The following is a 22,049-nucleotide window of genomic DNA, read 5'->3' as shown; positions in this document are numbered from 1 at the left end:
TTTGAGTGCCCTACTAACAAAGAACCACAGTACTATAGTGAAAAATAATACCATCTAGATATCCAGCTACAGTAATGATGTTTAATCATCTAATCAAGTTTAATGCAGAGCAGTGTCTCTGTATTAACCAAACACCCCCCCCCAAAAAAAATTGCTTTCTGCTTTATCATATTTTGTACATACTGCCTTAAATTCTGGAGCACACTATTACATGTTTGTTCTATTGTGAGCTGTTTTTACAGTGCTTGAGAATTGGGCCAGTTCATATTACTATTTTTTGGCCTTGTTTGTACATGACATTTTGACCTCTTTAGTTGCATTGGCACTTTGATGAAGAGGGCAACAAAATAAACTATGTAGTGGGTGCTGTAGTTTTGTGATTGTCGTCCTGAACCTGCAATCTACAGGTCATGAGTTTAAATCCCACCACAGCAAGTTGTGAATAAATACTGCTTTACCAATATTGCCCATTTCTCGAGAACAAATATTTAAAAAATTGGCAAACATAATGCACGGGAGTAACATGCCCAAATAACCTTTGGAACCTCTTGTATAGAAATCTACAGTCAAATAATGGGGTAAATATTGGAAATACTTAATGAAACACCTCTTTCGAGTATCTCTTGATATGGAAAAAATACCTTCAAGGTAACAATTTTGTAATAATTGGCACAAACTAGAGCTTTTCTTTGCAGACCCGTTCTCTGGAGCCTTTATCATCTGCAACTTTTGAATGTGTTCCAACCTTGAAATGCACACATTAAGCCAAGTATGCCTTATGGTTGTAATTGTATAATTTTATTCTGACATTGACTTATGAAAGTAAGATTTCATGGCTTCTTCTATGATTCTAGTATGATAACTAAATTATATTGTAACTTCCAGATTTTTTAGATAACAAAATACTAGCTCTCCTGGAGTATTTCTGAAGTGAGGCAAATAAAGGGACTGTTGCTCTCACTCTCAGTTTTTCTGTTTGAGGTGTTGTGGCAGTTATGTCCGCAGACATTTTGCCAGCTCTTCCTACACAAAATTTGTCTCTTCAAACACAGTTCCCTCATTAAGATGATGGGCCTGTCTACATTATTGATCGTGTTGTCTTTCTCTCTACCCCTTCAGTTGCTGGCTTCTCTTGCCTCAATTTAGTACTGCTTTCTGGTTCATGGTTGAGTATGGGAGCTCACTGCCTTTTTAGGGGTTGGGGGAATGGGGTTGATGCTTGTATAAACCTGCCTCCTTTCTCTTGGTTAAGGTAAACTTATACAAATAGTACAGTAATCTAGACAGATGTGTATGAATATTCTTGTTTGGAGACTCACCTAGGTTACTAGTGTTACTGCTTCTAACTGAAATTGTAGGCAATGTGTTGGTGCATTTTATGCAAACAGTTATTGCTAGAAACAATAAAAAGGGGGGTAACAATGAATGGAAAGAATAATGTGTTTCACATATGAACCTGCTGCCGATTTATTCACCATGTTGGCAATTCATTGGAATTAGCACTGGCAGAAAATACATTATATAGTGGGACTGGGGCGGGGATGGGTAAGCAGCACATGGAGTCGTCATGTTCATGGATCTTTGTGTATGACTTAAAAGTAAGCAACGGTAAGCTGATGTATTGTGGACTGACACAACCTCAGACCGGTAATACCATAGGAAAAATGTTGACTATCATCAACTAAGCATTTTGAAGAATCAGACCTACTGAGTGAAAGCACTGGAAGCACAACTAAGCAGGTATTTCCAATCAAGGCTGCAGCATAAGCACCATTGTGACTCATGATTTGACAATACAACACCACATTCAAGAGATCAACTTTTAGGACTAATCAGTCATTTAGTACTGAAAGTTACATGCAAACGCAAAATGTTCCAAAGTGTTTCACAGCCAATGAATTACTTTTGGAGTGTAAAAAAGGGAAACACTGCAGCTAGTGTGCACACAGCAAGGTCTCACAAACGGCAATGAGATAAATTACCAAATAATCTGTTTTAATGAAGTTGGTTGAGGCATAGTTGTGGGCTTGAGTACTGGGATAACTCCCATGTCATCTTCAATAGTGCCATGGGATCTTTTACGTCTTTCTGAGGGGGCAAATGGGGTCTTGGTTTTATATTTCTTTCAAAGGATAGCATCTCCAACAGTGCAGCACGCTTGTCAGTACTGCACTAATGTGTAAACCAAAATGATGAGCTCAAATCTCTGAAGTGAGGTTTGAACCCAAAGCCTTTGACTCAGAATTGAAAGTGCTCCCACTGAGCCAAGGCTGACACATTTACTCTTTCAAAGCTGCGCTGAGTCACTTTGCATGTGTAACCTTGTTGGTACTTTTTTTTTGCTTACAGTCACTGTAAATCCAATGACCGATTATCCTTAAAAATTTAGGATGTCCTGTTGGATTGTCAAGTCATGAGTCATGATGATACTGTGCTGCAGAATAAGTTGCAGTCAAGTGGAAAAACCTGCTTAGTTGTGTTTGTCACTGGCATTTTCTTTGCAGAGCCAGTGTTTTCACTCAGTAGGTCTGATTCTTCAAACTGTGCTTAGTTGATTAAAGAAGAAATCTATCAGCCAGCTTCTTGTTCCAGATATACTGACCTAATGCAGTGCTAAGGATCTTCTGTCAGAAATTTATGTTTGGGTAGCTCAAAATATGAGACGAAAAATGCATCTGCTAAAGTCCTGAAGTAATTTAAATCCTTCTGAAGAAACTAGAACCTTTTGGTGGTGGAAACATTTGCTTTGTGCATCCAGCTTTGGATAGTTGTCTTCTTTAGGTCCCTTTCTCTCCTTCCATCACCCCGCAAATAATAGGTCACTGCACAGTGCCATGTTGAGCGAGAGGTGGAACTGGCACGCAGTTCTGTGCCAGTATTGTGTTGCAGTTAATTGCTAGGCGGTGCAGTTAATCACTAAAGGGAAGTGCTGAGGTTCTGTCACATATTTAATGGGCGGGTGGGCTTTCGTCGATGTTTTGCTGCAGCTTTTCTAATGCTCTGGTCGAGATCAGGAATTCTCAACGTGGTGATGTACTAGAAAGTTTCCTTTGGTAAAACAAAGCTTCAGTTTAATACTGACAGCAATACTGCACAGATGCTCAAGACATCTATGCATGACATTACCTTTTTTAAAGAATTGCTACAGAACGTCATAGGCTGAGGGTGTTGCATTTTACGGTAGGCTGCCTAAAAAGAGCAAAAGGATTTGAGTTTTGAATTGTTTTAAATACTGTTAACTGGAATCCCTATATGGTAAGTGATCATTTTTTAATGATTCTTAATTTTCTATTTTCTATCTGGAATTTACTCAGTTGTTAAGGAACTATTGGGTGGGGAGGGGGTGGGGTCAGAAATTTCTACGTCCACTGGACTACAGGCTCCACATTCAAAAGGGGAATACAACCACCCTGCTCCTAAATGAGCACCCCTTTCCATAATGGCAGTAATAACTTAGCATAGAATCATCGAATGCTGCAGCACAGTAACAGGCCATTCTGGCCATCAAGTCCATTCTGCCTTTTTTCTCCTCAGCGGCCATTGAATTCAATTCCACCATCCTGCTTGCCCCCCCATATATTTTAATATTCCTCCCTTTCAGACACCTAATTCCCTGTTAAAATATTTATGGTCTCTGTTTCAATAATTGTGACAGAGAATTTCATGCTTTGTATAAAGATTTTTTCCCCAAATTAGAATATGGGTTTCAAGGACTTCAGCAGTTTAAAGTCTGTCAGTGACTTGTGAAGATCTGTTTTGCTAATTTTATTTTTTTACTTTGGTTGCAGCTTCATGTTCCCAGTATCAGGGGGATTAGTTCCTCCCCAAGGTATGTATGGCAATGCTGCAGTTCTACCATGCATATCTTGATTACTTTCCTTTCTATGTTCTTGTACCATTTGTGATTCATTATATGCGATGTATGATCATTAATCTTTAAACACTCATTGCATTGGCCTTGTTTTGCATGTGTTTATTTTAACGCATTGTAGTAAGCTCCAAGTGCGTTGTTTTTGAGTTGTTGGATTTAGCATGAAAAAATATAAAATATTTTTTAAAATTGAAATGTGTATAAATGCTCCTGCTTCTCCATATCTGTGTGTCATTTATTGAGTAGATGAAATAGTCTAGTGCATGTTGCTGTTAGTGGTGTTTTACTTAATGTGTGGAAGAAGTCATCTCAATCCTTCCCCCCCCCCCCCCCCCCCCACCATCATAAAATGAGGTAAACAGCCAGACCTGCTTTTGTTCCATTTGTTTACTCCTTTCCTCCCTCCCACCCCATCAACCTTGCAAGAAGTCTGACAAATCTCATTGACAGTGGGATAGAAAATTTGGTGTAGGCAAGTCTAGCCGGTGCACCTTTGGGCCTTTTATCATGCTTACAGCTGGCCACAGTTTCCATACACAGTTTGAAGCCCCAGTGATCTGAAATCTACATTTGTAATCACTACTGTTCATGGGTTAGCATACCCCAGTCTAATAATTAATTCCAAATTGCAGAAAATCGCTTGCCTCAGAAGGTGAAAAATATTCACAGCACTGCACCACAATGCATATGTTAGCTAAAACTGCTTGTTCAAATTTATTGTTAGACAAAATAGTATGCCAAAGCACAAAGATGCACTTAATAATCAAACCTGACATTCATACCAACTGGGATGGCAGCATCCATAGTTCTTCTACCGCTTCTCAACAAACTCCTTAAAACACAGTTACATACACTTTGTATGTAAGATTATTCACATAGGACCTCAATAGACTGAAGAGAGAGCAGCCTCTGAATTATAAGGTTTTTTTAAATGTTGAAACAGTCTTCTTGAAGATGATTTCCAGCAAATGGGATCAGAGCAGATCCACACTGTGGGCGGCACAGTGGTTAGCACCGCAGCCTCACAGCTCCAGGGACCCGGGTTCGATTCTGAGTACTGCCTGTGCGGAGTTTGCAAGTTCTCCCTGTGACTGTGTGGGTTTTCGCCGGGTGCTCCAGTTTCCTCCCACCGCCAAAGACTTGCAGGTGATAGGTAAATTGGCCGTTGTAAATTGCCCCTAGTGTAGGTAGGTGGTAGGGAATATGGGATTACTGTAGGGTTAGTATAAATGGGTGGTTTGGTCGGCACAGACTCGGTGGGCCGAAGGGCCTGTTTCAGTGCTGTATCTCTAAATAAAAATAAATAAATGATGAGTGTATGGGATTTGAATTGGACTCTTCATGATGATGTTCACTCACACCCTTCCAGGTGGACAGGTTGCTGCTGCTGATAACGCAGCCACGGAAGGAGGCCATTTAGCTCATCATGTCTGTGCAGGGCCACAAAACTCTCACAGTCCCCTTCTCCTGCCCTCTCCCCATATCCAGTTAAATTTTTATTTTTCAAATATTTATTCAGATTGCTTTTAAAAGCTATTCTGCGTTTGTTTCCATCGCTGCTTCTCACAAGGCATTTCTGATGTAAAAACATTTTTTCTAATCTCTTCCTTCATTTGCTCAGTGACAACTGTAAAGTTTTTGTTCTCTATTTACTGGCTCACCAAACAGTGAAAATAGTTTTTTGCAATGTATCTTATAAAGCTCCATATAACTTTGAACACCTCTGAATCTTCTCTGTTCTTGTGAAAAGACCCCACTTTTTCTAGTCTCCTTTTACCTGGCATCTTCTCAGTAAGTCTCCTCTTCTTCTCATGGCCTTGATATAATTCTTAAAGTAGGGAGCTGAATCTAGACACAATATTCTAATTGTGGCCTAACCAATAATTTGCATAGGTTCAACATTAAGACCCTCCTTAAAAGTAACTCTTTCACTAAATTTTTGGTTCTCCTCCTAACATCTCCTTCTTTGGCTTGGTGTCAGTGTTACCTGATTACACTCTTGTGAAGTACCTTGGGATGTTTTCTAACATTAAAGGTGCTATGTAAATGCAAATTTCCATTTTAACCTTTTTGCTATTTATAAAACCTTGGGTCCTATCTACTTATTTTTACAGCTATATTCCTTTGTAAAGGGTTGTCTAAGCCCCATTACTTTTAAAGTTTTATTGTTTTTAATGTATGTTTGCTCTCCTCATTCTTCCTTCTTGCATTTTTCTATGTAAATTTTCAACTAACATTGATCTGTTCAATTCATCAAGCTATGCCCCTCTGAAGTCAATTACAATCATCATGCTCCCTAATTTTGTGTCATAAGCAAATTCTGATATTCCAGCTATATCCACATTCAGGTCCCTGACTGGTACCACTGTTTACAAGCCTCCATTTAAAAAAAAAGTCAACTAGTCACATCTCTGTTTTCAACCCTTGAACCAACCTCCTATCTATGCTTCTACATTCCTTTTGATAAATTGTGATTTAATTCTGTCACTGTGCCTCTGATGTGTGCAAAATTGTCACTGAATTGAATTCACAAATTTAGGCCTTCAGAAGATCCCTTATAAATAGACAGTGGGCATGGATATGAAACAAACAGGAAAATTTCTTTTGAGTCAGACATTTACACTGAATAACTATAACTGAATTACACTGAATAGTTGACGAGGGCTAACTGTGTACAGTCCATCACAAATATTGACTGCCCACAGTCTAAGCTTGCCACAGAACAGAGGTGGTTTCCAATTTGAGATCTGTGAGGCACAGCTAGCTGATACCATTTTTACTGTGGATTTAACCTATTTAAAATCACAAAAAATCCTGTTTTCATTACACCAGTGATCTAATATTCCAGCTTAAAGTGAATAGTCATTGTGGCCTTTCTTTGAAAGCACCATGCCACAAGGTCTTCTAATTCACTATTTGCTCTTCAGATATGCTACAATTTGAGGAAATCATGCCCATTGCAACTCCTGAAAGAGTTTTCCAATTCTAAGCAGCAAGAAGACTGTAAGAAATACCCTTACGACCACTTCCCAATCTATACTGCCCTATAAATATTTATGTTCTTGTAAGTGCTCCTTGCAAAGGCTCACTGATACAATGCCACAAACAATGTGCCTGTAATTGAGACTGATTTCAGCTGTACTGTCTCAGCAATATAAAGGAAGTTTAAGAAGATGCTGAATCAACAAAGAATTTAATTTGGTTATTAAATTTGAGTTTGAGCAATTACTTTACTTCAGAAATAATAACCCTTTTACTTACATTCATTCCTGTATTGTGGTCAGAACTAAAAGGGCACTTTAAAAAAAAAAAGTCTAATTGCAGTAATTATTTATTAACCGGATCCTCTGCCCTGGCGCGGGGCAGGGATTGGGTGGGGGGTGCTCTGTTTGATGTATAGGTGTATTATGATCCTGTCAGTTTGTAATGCTACATTTTAAAAAAAATTTATTTTTTCCTTTCTCTTTTACTCAAGGTGCTCACTCTTAGTGGAGAATGGCTCCATGGGCACCAGGAACCATCTGGTATGTCTGCCCCCAAGGCCATTCTGAGCTCAGGCATTGATTGCTCCAGCCTACTTTGGGGGGCATCACTGCCAAGAACGATACCTATATGGACACACTTCCTGCCAGGAGCTGCTGCAAAGTATTCAGCAGCAGGAGCACTGGGCAACCCCTCTGCCCCTGCCCCCATCTTTTAACCTAAGATACTGAGGCTAATTGGAATACACATTGAGACCAGCTAGGTCACAATAGGGATTGAATCTCGAGATGTTTTGGTCTCAATGCTGCAGTACTACACCCTGACATTCTTCTATCCAGTAAACTTCTGTGGGACTTGAAACATTGCATTTTAATTGCTTTTCCCCTGTTCACTTGTAGAGAAAACAAAATGATAACCTTTTAACCGAATCAGTTCTCATTTTGTGGATTTCTGGTATCACTTCCTGTGCAATCATCATCTGAGCTAACATTGAAGTCGTGTTTAGGAGTAAACCATACTGAAGTGGCATTTGGGGAGATTTCTATCAGTTCAAGCATTTGTGGCAGATAATAGGGAAATGACTAATGTAGTCAGCACCCATAGGTCTTACCTATTATCCAGCGTTGAACTCTGACTCGGGTAAAAGCGGACATCACTTCAAAGTTGCTCAATACATACAGTATCAGCAAAGCTGTGGTAATTGCACATTTCTCTTTTTCCTGGTTGCAAGGCATGTTCTGAAATTACAGGAAATAGCCAAAATTCTTCATCACCCTGCTGTCTTTTTCTGTCTGTTTTCTCTTCTAAGATGCTGACTGTTTAAGTATGATTCCATAGGTGCCAAATCACCCTGCGATACCTCATCCAAGTGGCCTTTCTTCAAGCCTGTGCCCAAACAATGAGATGATGAGTATCAGCTATTAATCAAAACGGACACCCCTCCCACTTCCAATCCCATCCTCAGGAATGTTCACACCTGCGCTTCCCAAATCATGACCGGTGTTAGGAATCCTGGATAATTTTCCTCCGGGACATTGGGATTAATTCACACACCCTTTCCACAGCCCCTGATATCAGCTAACTCAGAAATGCGTCTATCATTGCATTAGCTGCAGTCAGGTAGCTCAGCACAAATGGAAGCAAACGTGGTACATTCCTGGTCTATACAATTCAGCTACTCTGAGGCACTAGGGTAGGTTAAATGGTGGAAATACAACCATTTAGTCACATTGGTCTGCCTTATTTATGATGTAGTCTAACTCGGAGTTAAGATCACTCTTTACTTCTCTCGGAGAAGGTGTTTAAAATTCTCGCTCTGCAGAATTAAGGGATTTGTACTTACATTTGTAAAATTTCTCCTATTTATGTGTTTAGCATATTTCAGAGGTATATTTTCACAAAATATCTGTCAACATCTTATGTGATAATGTGCTCATTTCAAAAAGGAGAAGTAGGGGATATATAATGTGGTACAAACTAATTATTGTCTGGTAATCAATTGTTCATGATTTGTTAAACTTCCGATGGATTATTTATTAGTATGACTATCACCACACAGCATAACAGATAGATCTATCTCCCATTATGTCAATAGTGGGTGTCTGGTGGACTGGATGGGAAGGGCGGGGGAATAAAGAAACTGAATAAAACAGTCCATTTCATATTTTATGTACTACAGTGAAACCGGCATCAAAGGACATTCCCAAAAAAGACACTTATTGACAGTCCCAAATAAGTTGCGTTGTAGCAGATGCAAGTTGCACCTTGAAACTACATGCACTTACAAATTATATACTACAGATAGCCTTCAGTGCACCAAGTCTGTTTACAACTTTAAAATGTGAGCCACACAGGTCAGCTTTTGTGGAATGGGGGAGCTCTTTCCCAGGGTCCACAGCAACAGAGAAACCACTATAGCTGGGATTAAATGATTGCACTCATCTATCCCAGGGATAAAATGCTTTCTCTACGGCTGTGGATGCTGGACAAAGAACTTCTCATTGGGCAAAAGCCAGGAACTGCAACAGGCAACATCACATCTCACTCCACCAGTACGTTAGGCGCTGATGAACTGCTAACAGCACTCTAACCACCACCCCCCTGCACTTAAAACATTAGCAGCTGCAGCACAAGGAGGGAGGGGCTCCCAGGCAGGTGTCTACAGGACATTAATCCTCTTAATTTGACTGGGATCTCCTAGGCAATTAAGTCCTCCAGCAGCACCTCGCCCTGTGCAGGCTGCCAATGTAACAGATCAGATCCCAGGATCACAACATCCTTAGTGGAGTAGGTCCCCAGGATGGCAATGAACTGGGAAAATCAACAAATAGAAAATGAACTGAAATCACATCCTACTGGCAGGGCCCCAGAATTAGGCACAGTCCCAGTTGAGGGTTTAAAAAAAAAGAAGCAACTCAGCAGCAGATAAAGCAAATCCAGGGATATTTGGCTTATCTGATTTACTGTACATAGTGATCATTTTGTAACTAAGGACACTTGCAAAAAAAAAGACATCTGATGCAAGTCTCTTAGATGTCCCTAATTGACAGGTTTTATGGTATGTTATATAAGCAGACACTGAGAGAGGATTTATTTAATTGTTACAAATTGAGCCTATGCCATGTATTGAGCCGCAAAGACCAGGAACATACCTGCGCCGAGCTAGCGATGGAAACATATTACCACTGGGGACGGCTCTCTTTTGATGGATCAATAGGGTGACACTGGGTTGCCCAGTCACCAAACAAGCACAACAAAGTCCCTTTTACAGTACCACTAATGTAAGAGCGAATTATATGGTCCAATCGAACTAAAAGAAGCTAAGCAGAAAAAAAAAGCCACAACAAAAGGAAAGGAAATCTTTGAGCTAAATCAGAATGTTACGGCCAGTGTCTATAAGACACTGTATACCCAATGATGCTCACTGGTAGCAGAAGGCCTCAGGCATGCCAGCAGACAATGCATGTTCCCTCGCCAAGGGCACCAGGGTATAGAGAATACTGCAGAAGAGAGGCGGGCCACCTGGGCCACCACTGCCATGTGGGGAAAACATTTATAAAGATCTTATTTTTGATTGCTCTTCAGTGATTCTTGCAGGGAAGTGTGGATGTTGATTGAGAACAGGATCAGGTTGAGCTCCAATGATCGAAGCAATGTAATGCAGTGTTGAAGTAGCCTGTTAACACACACTACCAAGGCTCACCCTTGTATGGTCGTTTGAGCATGGTGCCATCACCTGTGGAACCACATCTCATCATGGATTGTCACATTCAGGAGGGGAATGGAGACAGTTGAGGGAAGAAGAGCCAGAATATGTTGGTTAAAATGATCCAAGTCCTCAGTAATTATTGCTTTGTCCTCATTCTTGGGTATCTGCTATTTATAAATTTTACTGGTGACTATAACCTCAATCAGCAGTTAAATGAATCGTATTGAGGCTGGTCACCAGCGAAACTTAAATTAGTATTACGTACTGAGCCATTAAATATCATCTATTTTTGACATGCTTTTTGAAAAAAAAATGCTTTTGGTATTCTAAACATTCCAACAACTAAATTTTTATGATATTATAAAAACACTGTGAGCAGATCTCAATTTGTATGTTACTAATGACCATATAGTTTGTGGTATACCAGACTCAAAAGTTAAAGATCATTTTTCCTAGTAATGTTTAGCTTAATTTAATGTAGTCAGATAGCTGTCTTGAGTCGTGGAGTATTTCTGATGGCAAAAGAACATACGAATTAGGAGCAGGAGTAGGCCACTCGGCCCCTCAAGCCTGCTCTGCCATTCAATAAGTTCATGGCTGAACTGATTACTCCACATTTCCACCTACCCCAATAACCTTTCACCTGCTTGCTTCTCAAAAATCTATCTACCTCTGCCTTAAAAATATTCAAAGACTGCTTCCACCGCCTTTTGAGGAAGAGAATTCTGAAGACTCGCGACCCTTTGAGAGAATTTTTTTCCCTCATCTCTGCTTAAATGGGCGACCCCTTATTTTTGAACAGTGACCCCAGTTCTAGATTCTCCCACAAGGGGAAACTTCCTTTCTACATCCACCCTGTCAAGACCCCTCAGGATCTTATATGTTTCATTCAAGTCGCCTCTTACTCTTCTAAATTCTAGCTGATACAAGCCTAGCCTGTCCAATCTTTCCTTGTAAGACAGCCTGCCCATTCCAGGTATTAGTCTAGTAAACTTTCTCTGTACTGCCTCCAGCGCATTACATCCTTAAATAAGGAGACCAGTACTGTACACAGTACTCCAGATGTCATCTCACCACTACCCTGTATAGCTGAAGCATAACCTCCCTCCTTTTGTATTCAATTCCCCTTGCGATAAGCAATAACATTGTATTAGCTTTCCTAATTATGTGCTGTACCTGCATACTAACCTTTTGTGATTCATGCACTAGGACACCCAGATCCCTCTGCATCTCAGAGCTCTCCAATCTCTCACCATTTTGACACGATGCTTCTTTTTTATTCTTCCTGCCAAAGTGGACAATTTTACACTTTCCCACATTATACTCCATTTTCCAGATCTTTGCCCACTCACTTAACCTATCTATATCCTTTTGTAGTCCCCTTATGTCCTCTTCACAAGTTACTTTCCGACCTATCTTTGTGTCATCAGCAAATTTACCAACCATATCTTCGGTCCCTTCATCCAAGTCATTTATATAAATTGTAAAAAGTTGAGGCCCCAGCACTGATCCTGGTGGCACACCGCTCGTTACATCTTGCCAACCAAAAATGACCCATTTATGCCTACTCTGTCTTTCCTGTTAGTTAGCCAATCTAATAACCATGCCAATATGTTACCCCCTACACCATGAGCTTTTACTTTCTGCAATAATCTTTGATGTGGCACCTTATCAAATGCCTTCTGGAAATCTAAGTACAATACATCCATTGGCTCCCCTTTATCCAGAGCACATGTAACTTCCTCAAAGAACTCCAATAAATTGGTTAAGCATGATTTCCCTTTCACAAAACCATGTTGACTCTGCCTGATTACCTTGAATTTTTCTAAATGCCCTGCTATAACCCCTTTAATAATAGCTTCTAACATTTTCCCTAAGACATGTTAAGCTAACTGGCCTGTAATTTCCTGCTTTCTGTCTCTTCCCCCCCCCCCCCCCCTTTTTGAATAAAGGAGTTACATTGGCTATTTTCCAATCTAATGGAACCTTCCCTGAATCTAGGGAATTTTCGAAAATTAAAACTAACGCATTGTCTAATTGCTGTGTTATTCTTTAGGTTTTGTCAAACTGATCTGGTGAGTTTAAATGAAGATATCCATTTCACAATTTGTGTGTTCGTATAGGAATGATGCCAATGCAACAGCAGCAGCAACAGCAGGGATTCCCCATGGTACCTGTGATGCAACCCAACATGCAAAGCATGATGGGAATGAATTTTGGTTCACAGATGCCTCCTGGAGCGATACCTATGCAGGTAATTAGGTGGTGAAAGTTCGACTTATACACAAACTTTACCCCTCTGCATCAACTATGGCATATTGAATAGAGCATTTCTCACTGAATTAATGCACAAAATCAAGTGTATTGGAATGCTGGGATGCAAGGTACAATTTTCTTCACAGCTGGAGTTCCCAATCTTGCCTGTGCAAACGTGGAGAGATGCTGAAATCTGCGCTGCATTTTTGCCTCCAAAGAGGGGAAAATCAGGGTGAGAATCAATCTCGAGCAACAATTGCACAACCCAAAACACTGTATGGAAGTCATCTGCTTGACCTCTAAAGTGTAAATTGCACAGGGAGACCAAACATTGAAGGGGGCAGATGCTCCTCACCAACCCCCCCTTCCCCCACAAAAAAATTGGGGGGGGTGGGGGAAGAAGAAAATGTATATTAAACATATTTTTGCCATTGCTTTATTTCTTTCTACCCCCCCCCCCCCCCCCCCCACACTCACACCAGGGAAGGTCATGGTGACATTTTATAGCTTAAGATTTGTTGATACAACAGTTCCACCCCCTGCTGTGTGAGATACTGTTTAAAATTAGCTTTAGGATAAAGTACTTGTATTTATTTATTGTCGCATATTGTTTAAGTGCATTATCAAAATGAATACAGTACTTGTTAATTGATAGACATTGCAAATGGAATGTTTATTTAAAGGGTACACTTGGATGTCAATTGATTTCCCATATATTTTGCAATGTTTGCTTAATTATTAACAACTTGCTCAAGGAAGTATTGGGCTACCATGGTGATATTTCTATCACAAGACATATTACACAGTCTTATTGAGCAAGGAGTAGAGGGTACAAAGGAGATGAGAGGTTCTCTGGATGGATCGAAACAGCAAGGTATGTAATTTGAATTGAATGACCTATTTCACTCCTATAATGCTTATTCGGATGTACTATTTTAATCTTTTCTTCCCTTTAGGGTGGAATGGCGATGGGACCAATGCCATCAGCTGGAATGTCATTCATGCCACAGCATCATTACATGGGGATGCGTCCTTCTCCACCACAATACACACCAGATATGCAAAAGCAGTTTGCTGAAGAGCAACAGTAAGACGATTTTCTGGTATTAAATTGATTTGGAGTGATTAGATAGCTTATTGTCTTTCATTTAAAAAAAACATGCAAAACAAAGTTGTAATTTTAGTCAACTTCAGGAGTGGAAGTGATTTGTCAGGGATGCGAATATGAACAAGAGGTTAGTAGGTTTCAAGCCTACAAATTATTGTCTTGAGAGTTCCTGACCTTCCTTAAACCCAGCAAACATAAACCTGGCAGCAAAGCTGTAAAAGTAGATCGTTCAGCCACCTGTTTTTGTGCTGTATTTAAATGGTTAAATTTTTCTTTAGCTGCCAAGGTGGTTATTTGTCTCTCTCCTCGCTCCCCAGTGAATGCTTAAATACTATCAGGAGTGAGTAATATGTATCAGGAGAATTTCATTTCTACTTGCATTTGTAGCTGTTTGTACTCTCCAAATGTATACTATATTCAAAGGATAATAAAGTGGTGAGAAATTCTTGATCTTATGTTGAAAAATTTGCATTGAAATGAATGGCATTTTGATAAGATGCGAGGCAGTCTGATTAGTGTAATTTAAATAGTTTGTTTTCGCTGGTTTTATTCTATAGTGTGGAATGAGAAATAGGTTAGTCCAGAGATAATTGTAAGCTTGTGAATAGTACAGCAACCATGCAGTGATATTTAGCCTTTGATCACTTTTGTTTCACTAGGAAAAGATTTGAACAGCAGCAAAAGATGATGGAAGAGGAAAGGAAGCGCCGACAGTTTGAAGAGCAGAAGCAAAAGCTACGTCTTCTGAGCAGTGTAAAGCCTAAGGTATTCCACTATGGCATCATAGATATGCTTTTGTTCCAGATGGTTTATTTAATTTATTGGCAAAGAAAGTTCTCAAGTATTTTGCTACTAGACTAAAGCTGCATATTTTAGTCTGGTGTAACGCACTGTGAGATTATGTTCTGAATATTATGTGTAATTTGGAGCACCTTTCCTTCAAAAGTTTTGTTGGATTGGTTAAAGTTCACAGAAGAGGGATACAAATGAAGAGAGACCCTGAACCAAACCTGATTTCCGTGAAGAGAAAAAAGATTAAGATCTTCAAAAATAAAAGAGCTGCCCTGATGGCTTAAATAGTTTGATCCATGAGTACAGGTCCAGAAAGTGCCAGGTTTTGTACCTAGTCTGTGCTGACTTAACTGCTTTCTAAAGGGGTGATGATAGGGTTGATACAATTAGCTAGAGCATTGTGAGTTAGCAAGTAGAAAATTGGGCAAGGTTCTTGATTCTGATTAACAACCCCTACTGGAAGCGTGTGTTTAAATATAGGGTGAACACAGGGTTGAACTTGGCTGTGATGCTAACTATGGTTATATAGCCTGCTTCACCCCTTGTTGAAGCTTAGTCATAACTTAGTCATTTGGGTGAGCACACCCCAATAAAGAGCCAACAACTTCAAGAGAAAAGTTGTGGAAAAAATTGAAGTTCATAAATAATGGTCTGGATTTTGCTCTGAACCATGAATGAACGGTGCCAGCCATTCATTACACTTGCACTTGCCTGCAGACTTTCAATGGGCTTCTGGGCTATTATTAGAAAGCCAAAACAGCACAGCGACCTCTTCATGGGATCTTGGATCTGTGCGAACTGATGTATCTTCTTAACCAATCAGATTGAAGAATTCTTACTGAGGCTTGTTAATTCAATGATAAATCTTGTGCAGAAAGTGGAATGAAGAGGACAAAAAGATGGAATTGAGAGAGATATAAAGGAGACAGAAAGAAAAAGTAAATAAATGATTTAATTTTTAAAAAATCATTAATTGTAAATAAAATCTGAAGGAATGAGACTCTATATTTATAAAAGTTAATTTTCAGTGCCAGAGGTGTTGTTTGGCTTATCACAATGTTAAAAATTAACTTGTGCTTAAATGGATAAACCCTAACTTTATCATTTAAGTGCCCCAACTTTACACTCTTCCATATCTTTGAATGCCGAATCTCTCTGAGGGATACTGTTGTAGCGAAGCTTCTGGAAGAGCAGAACAACTCAGACAGCAACTTCCTGATTTCTACATCTAACTGCATATATATGGTTGCTGGAAGTTGTTGTTCAATTTACTGTTTAAAAACAGTGAGCGTCGATATTCTTGCCATTATTTTTAACCGCAAAATCCAGGCCACTGTAGATATAAGCAGGTTTTTAACTGAGAATGTGGTTCCAAAGTTAGAATACATGCATTCTAAGCTAGCATGCTATTTTTTTGATGATTGTATTTTGCCCAAATTAGATGTTTTTTTCCCCCACACTCAACAGGTACCCAACAAAAGTGATTAATGCTGTATATCAACTTTTTTCAAGATCATTTGGAATGCTGTTCAAGAACAGAGTTGATGTTTATAAGGATAGATAATCTAATTGGCACAGAAGAGTGGATTTTGTGTTTATAGAACCATGGATAAGTGTAGGTCAGAGTTGAATAGTCTATGTCGTAAGGTTGGATTAATAGCCTGAGTTTTTTTTTCCTGATGAGCTTTATGATTTGGGGGAGAGATAGTAGAGGTACCTACAATTCAATTTACTAGCCAAGAGATTGGGTGAATAAATGATGAGAAATTGTGCATAATTTTTAATTTATTTGACCTTGATGGGCTAAGTGATTTTATTTTTGTTTTATTTTATATACTTTTGTGTTATTTAAATGCTTTTTTAACTTTCCCTGTTACACTGGTCTCTCTACACCTTGCATTGTCTATGACTTGGTGGGCAATCTACTTAGCAGGCCTTTGCCAGTGCAGCTATGAAATCATTGGAAAAAATCATAGAAAAATGACAGCACAGAAGGAGGGCATTCAGCCCGTTGTGTCTGTGCCATCCGGAAAAAAAACTAGCCGCCCAATCTAATCCCACCTTCCAGCACCTGGTCCATAGCCTTGCCAGTTAAAGCACTTCAGGTGCATGTCCAGGTACCTTTTAAAAGAATTGAGGGTTTCTGCCTCCAGCACCATTCCTGGCAGTGAATTCCAGACACCCACCATCCTCTGGGTGAAAAAGTTTTTCCTCATGTCCCCTCTATTCCTTCTACCAATCGCCTTAAATCTGTGTGCGCTGGTAACTGACCTCTCCGTGAGGGGAAACAGGTCCTTCCTGTCTACTCTATCTAGGCCCCTCAGTTTTGTACACCTTAATTCAATCACCCCTCAGCCTCCTCTGTTCTAAGGAAAACAACCCTAGCCTATCCAATCTTTCCTCAGAGCTGCAACTTTCGAGTCCTGGCAACATTCTTGTAAATCTCCTCTGTACTCTCTCCAGAGCAATTATGTCCTTTCTGTAATGTGGTGACCAGAACTGTATGCAATACTCCAACTGTGGCCTAACCAGTGTTTTATACATTTCCAGCATTTCATCCCTGCTTTTGAATTCTGTACCTCAGCAAATAAAGGAAAGCATTCCATATGCCTCCTTCACCACTCTATCTACCTGTCCTGCCACCGTCAGGGACATGTACTCCAAGCTCTCTCACTTCTTTTACCCCTCTCAATATCCTCCCGTTTATTGTGTATTCCCTCGCTTTATTTGCCGTCCCTAAATGCATTACCTCATACTTTTCTGGATTGAATTCCATTTGCCACTTTTCCACCCACTCAACCAACCATTGATATCTTTCTGGAGTCTACGGCTATCCTCTTCACTATCAACTACATGGCCAATTTTTGTGTCATCGGCAAAATTCCCACATTTAAGTCCAAATCATTAATATATACCACAAACAGCAAGGGACCCAACACTGAGCCCTGTGGAACGCCACTGGAAACAGCTTTCCATTCGCAAAAACATCCGTTGACTACAACCCTTTGCTTCCTGGTTAAGTTCCTAAGACATGACCTTCCCTTTACAAATCCATGCTGACTATCATTGATTAATCCACACCTTTCTAAGTGGCAGTTTATCCTGTCCCTCAGAATAGATTCTAACAATTTACCCACCACCATACTGCTGAGAGCTATGAGAAAAGCCCTGTTTAGCCTTCCTATCTCTGAGGGAACCTCTGCTTATCTTTGCTCCACAGTGGCTTGGCTGAAAGTAGGCACCTTTTTAGCCTCACATAATAGAGGAAAATATGAGCAGCTCTCCATCCCCACACCATGTGCCATTATGGAAGAGGTTGATCTGTTACCCGGCCTCTGTGGTTTCCATAGCAAGTGATGTGGGTTTCCTCAACCTTCTGTTTTTTTTTTCTGTTGTCCCTGTGGGGAAGTTATTTTGCATTTACTAATTTCCTGTTGGAACATATAGAAAAAAACTTGAACTGCAGGGGTATGAAGAAGTATATTTAACCTGAGTGCTTTCTAAATTATTTTTCACTTTTTAATTAGGATAAATGAAAATGTGTTTTTACTCAAAAATACTATTCCTAGATATAATACAGCTTCTTATTATTTAAAATTAATTCACTGGTTTCTGTTTCATTCTGACTTCAGATGGGGGAAAAGAACAGAGATGATGCCTTGGAAGCCATTAAAGGAAACCTTGCTGGGTTCACAAGGGATGCAAAGATGCACCCAGCCCCCACTTCACATCCCAATAAATCAGGTAACAATGCTCCTTTAAACGAGTAAAGCTCACTCTAATAGCAACTGGCTCCCACATTTACAAATTTATAGAATCTAATTTGACAAGAAGATGCTCTTGTCCGTGATTTATGATGAAGATAAATCGTGAAAAGAGCTAAGCTGACCTTAAACAACAACCTTTTTTTTTCCTCCCCCACCACCCACTACTGCTCAGGCATATTCAGCTGGCACTGAATAGAAATTATTTTCTCTTGCACATCAGCCTGAAAAAATGCATAGGGTGTCGATCTCTTTTTGCAGACCACCCGCTTACTGAAATGCTTGGTGCCGATTTGGTTTGAGTGGGGATCTTCTCTTCCAGTATTCCACTAGATGCAAAATGTTGGGTTTTGAACAGGGTAGGTGCAGGACTCATGTTTGAAATAAGAGTAGGAGATATTTTATCAACCCATTCTTCAGGAAGGCAATAGGGGAAGCACTGAAAGTTCTCTCTACATTACAATTCTGTAAGCTGTGATTTACAGCAGCCCTTTAAACAGAAAATTGGAATTTTAAGTACGCCATTGACAATTGAACTTCAACTTGATCTCATCACTGTAGGCTGGAAAATGTTGTCCATGTTATCAAAATATATTTCCTTCAATTTTTTTGTGTCCACTCCTCACCCCCCCCGCCGCCCCCCCACCCCACCCCATAACCCTCTACCAATGCTCAAATACAAAGGCCTTTCTCAGTGGTGCTGTGCAACCTACTATTGGGAGGCATGGTTTCCTGACTTAAATCTACATCAGCAAAGCCTCTGTTCCCTGCCTCCCATCTCCAACCAAAGAGAGGTCTTTTTTGATGGCTCAGTTGATAAGTTCATTGTCTGATGCAGTACTGAGCCACATAGATCAGAAAGATCCCAAGCTTGATCCCTGGTTTGTGTTGAGTTAGCTGATTTCAACTGGGTGGCAATGGGAACACAAAAATTGTGTTCAGCAATCCTGACTAGAGAGGGAAAGAAAACCAATCTGGTGTTCTTAGTCCTGAATGTACATGAGGCATGAGGTGACTTCAGAATCAATGAAAATGATACTCCCCTTGCATCATCAAACTTTTTGCCAACACGTGTCTTGAAGGATGATCTATATCCCAGCATAAGTAGCTTCCCTGAAGGGGACAAAAGGCGAAAAGTTGGGGTGGGGGAGAGAAATCTGGGCCAGTATCGCTAAAGTCAGGAGTTTCTGTGCTAAAAGTTGTTGATGATGCATCTTACTTTGTTGGAGTGCAATGTGTTAGAACACCAATGTGTTGCACCACCAGGCAACTTGCCAGTCTTTTTAAAATTACATTTTCCATGCAACTTGTAATTGTACAATACGGAACACAGACCAGCTTAATAATGCAGATTTCAATTACTGTAAAACCAGCCTCCTTTGCTCCTGGTGATATGACCTCTTGGGTTAGGACAATCATTCTATTTGTTTAACTCTTTTTGTCTAAGGCACCTACCCTTGATGCCAAGATGTCTTGCGCTTTTGAAGCGGCTGTAACATCCTGTACTAAACATCTTGTATAAACATAGTTGCTACGTGGATGAATTCCTGAATTTTGATTGTGCTTTTTTGAAACATAAGATTGCAGTAATAAATGTGGAAATCTAACATGCTGTTTTGTCATGATGTTGTTGCATCTAATCTGTTCTATCAGCAAGATTGCATCTAACAGCATGGCTCCAAGTTCGTTAATAAGGCACCAGGGAATATGGTTTGTGCTTTTTCATGTGTTAAGAATACTAACAAGTTTACATAAACCCTTTGGCTCCCCTGCAATCTTGGCTGTGTTTCATAAGACTCCAGGGAGGGAGGAGCTGTAATTACAATTAGAGCCTGCTGCCATCTTTGCAGATCATTCCTGACCTGGTACAGTTATGGTTGGCTGTTCCAACACTTCACCAAAATGAGAAGCAGGCTAGCTGGGGAGAAACAGTAATCAGCTACTAGGAAGAAAATGCTATAGATAACTGCAAAATGTTCCCTTGTCTTTGAATTTGTCATTCTTTTTCTCCCAGACTATTGCTGCTAAGAGGTTGTTTTGCATTTTTATTGCAATAATCTACATCCAGGCCATGATTCATTTGCAGTCCAGTACTATCATTTTAAATGATACTGTGTTCATAATGTACCTACTGTGCAGATTTTAGGAATTATTTTGAACAGCATGGTGGTCATGTTGCTAATTTTGTTCTGCTGCACTACACTTTAATGTAGCAAATATGTATCCAATTTGTTTAATTGGTTCCCATATATACTGGCTCCAGGAGGGGAATTAATAGTTTTACATTCACTGTAAAAATTTGAGAAATTTAAATCAAACCAAAAATTAAGTGGTAGCTCCATGATCAATTCAGAAGAAAATGGCATCCGGGTAATAGTTTGATCCCTTCACAATGTCTAATACTCATCTCTCTCTTTCTATCCATTTTGTTGCTGCTTCTAGCACTAATTGCAAACCATGCCTTTTTTAGCACTTAACCAATTTACAGGGTTTACACTATGCTATTTCAGTTTTTACTGGAAACTTTCTTACTCTTGTGTAATAAAACATATTCAACACCTAGTTTAGTTGACATAAGCCCAGCAAATGACAATTGATGTGGCTTTAAAAAGATATGGCCTTAGAATTGCTGATTGATCAGGAATCCTTTATTAATCCCTAAAAGAATTTTATTTAACAAGTATACAATTGAACTTTTGGAAATTAAATAGATTACAGGTGTGTAATATTGTGTATTTTGTTATTCTCCAGCACGAAGTGTTGAATTGTCTTTACTTGTTGAGCTCAGCTGTTGGTGAAACTTTGTTTTCTATCTTTGGAAGGGTTACTTGTACAGTATTGCATTTTTCCATAAATGGCTGTCTGCATTGGCAATGTTTATGCTGATCTTCACACTCTAGCTTACTAACCTGTCTCTTGGTTTCACGTGGTTATCAATTTTCCTACATACAGAACAAAAATTAGGATTTATTTCTAGGAGTTGGAGGGCGGGAGTTATTTATATGTAAAATTTCAGTCTTTGTTTTGGAAAAAGCTGTCATAGTTTGTTTTCTGTTGCGTTTTTAGAAGTAGACATATTGTTTCTTGTTTAGAGAAACTTTTTATTAATTCTCATTTGCCTACATGTATTTTTTAATTCTTTTAGTTTTTGATTTCTGTGTTGCCTTATCTTGATTTATCCATTTTTACAGATACTCCCCAGTCATCCCTATCAGCTGCTCTTCCTTCCCCATCCCCTGCCTTTCCTGATGATGAAGAATTCAGTGACTTTATTCAAGGGCCTGAATCTGCCGCACCTGCGGCTCCCACCAGTTTCCAGTCTTTCCAACCCTTCCATCCCACTTTAGAGTCTGGGCTGCAGTCTGAGCTGGCTGCAGCTCCAGTCCAGCCTGTTGCTTCAGCCCATCCCTCATCTGCATCTTCATTGTATGCTACAGCAGGGCATTCGGCACAAAACAGCCAAGGTAACAAGTACAGAACTTATTTTAAATTGTCAAAACGTTTTTAAAACACTCAAATTGAAAAAATCTGAGAGAGTTTTACGTAAACAAAATCATAACATTAAAA

General features: G+C 39.7%; 1 protein-coding gene across 8 annotated transcripts in view; it reads left to right on the top strand.

Moving 5' to 3' along the window:
* Window positions 1–22,049, top strand: part of synrg (synergin, gamma) — a 98,690-nt gene that overhangs the window by 2,399 nt on the left and 74,242 nt on the right. For 4 of the 8 annotated variants that reach the window (XR_010968768.1, XM_068010482.1, XM_068010480.1 and 1 more), the window contains exons 2-7: window positions 3,789–3,829; window positions 12,686–12,816; window positions 13,775–13,905; window positions 14,586–14,691; window positions 18,351–18,462; window positions 21,674–21,946. Coding sequence is in view for 7 of the 8 variants with exons in the window: in XM_068010482.1 (XP_067866583.1) it covers window positions 3,789–3,829; window positions 12,686–12,816; window positions 13,775–13,905; window positions 14,586–14,691; window positions 18,351–18,462; window positions 21,674–21,946 (794 nt within the window). In the remaining variant the exon portion in view is untranslated. Of the gene's footprint in view, window positions 1–3,788; window positions 3,830–7,346; window positions 7,396–12,685; window positions 12,817–13,774; window positions 13,906–14,585; window positions 14,692–18,350; window positions 18,463–21,673; window positions 21,947–22,049 lie in introns of all 8 variants that reach the window. The other 4 variants (XM_068010485.1, XM_068010484.1, XM_068010483.1 and 1 more) reach the window with 2 other exon arrangements.

Source organism: Heterodontus francisci, chromosome 30 (genome assembly GCF_036365525.1).
Source record: "Heterodontus francisci isolate sHetFra1 chromosome 30, sHetFra1.hap1, whole genome shotgun sequence".
NCBI lineage: Eukaryota > Metazoa > Chordata > Chondrichthyes > Heterodontiformes > Heterodontidae > Heterodontus > Heterodontus francisci.
This window is presented reverse-complemented; position numbering and strand designations above follow the sequence as displayed.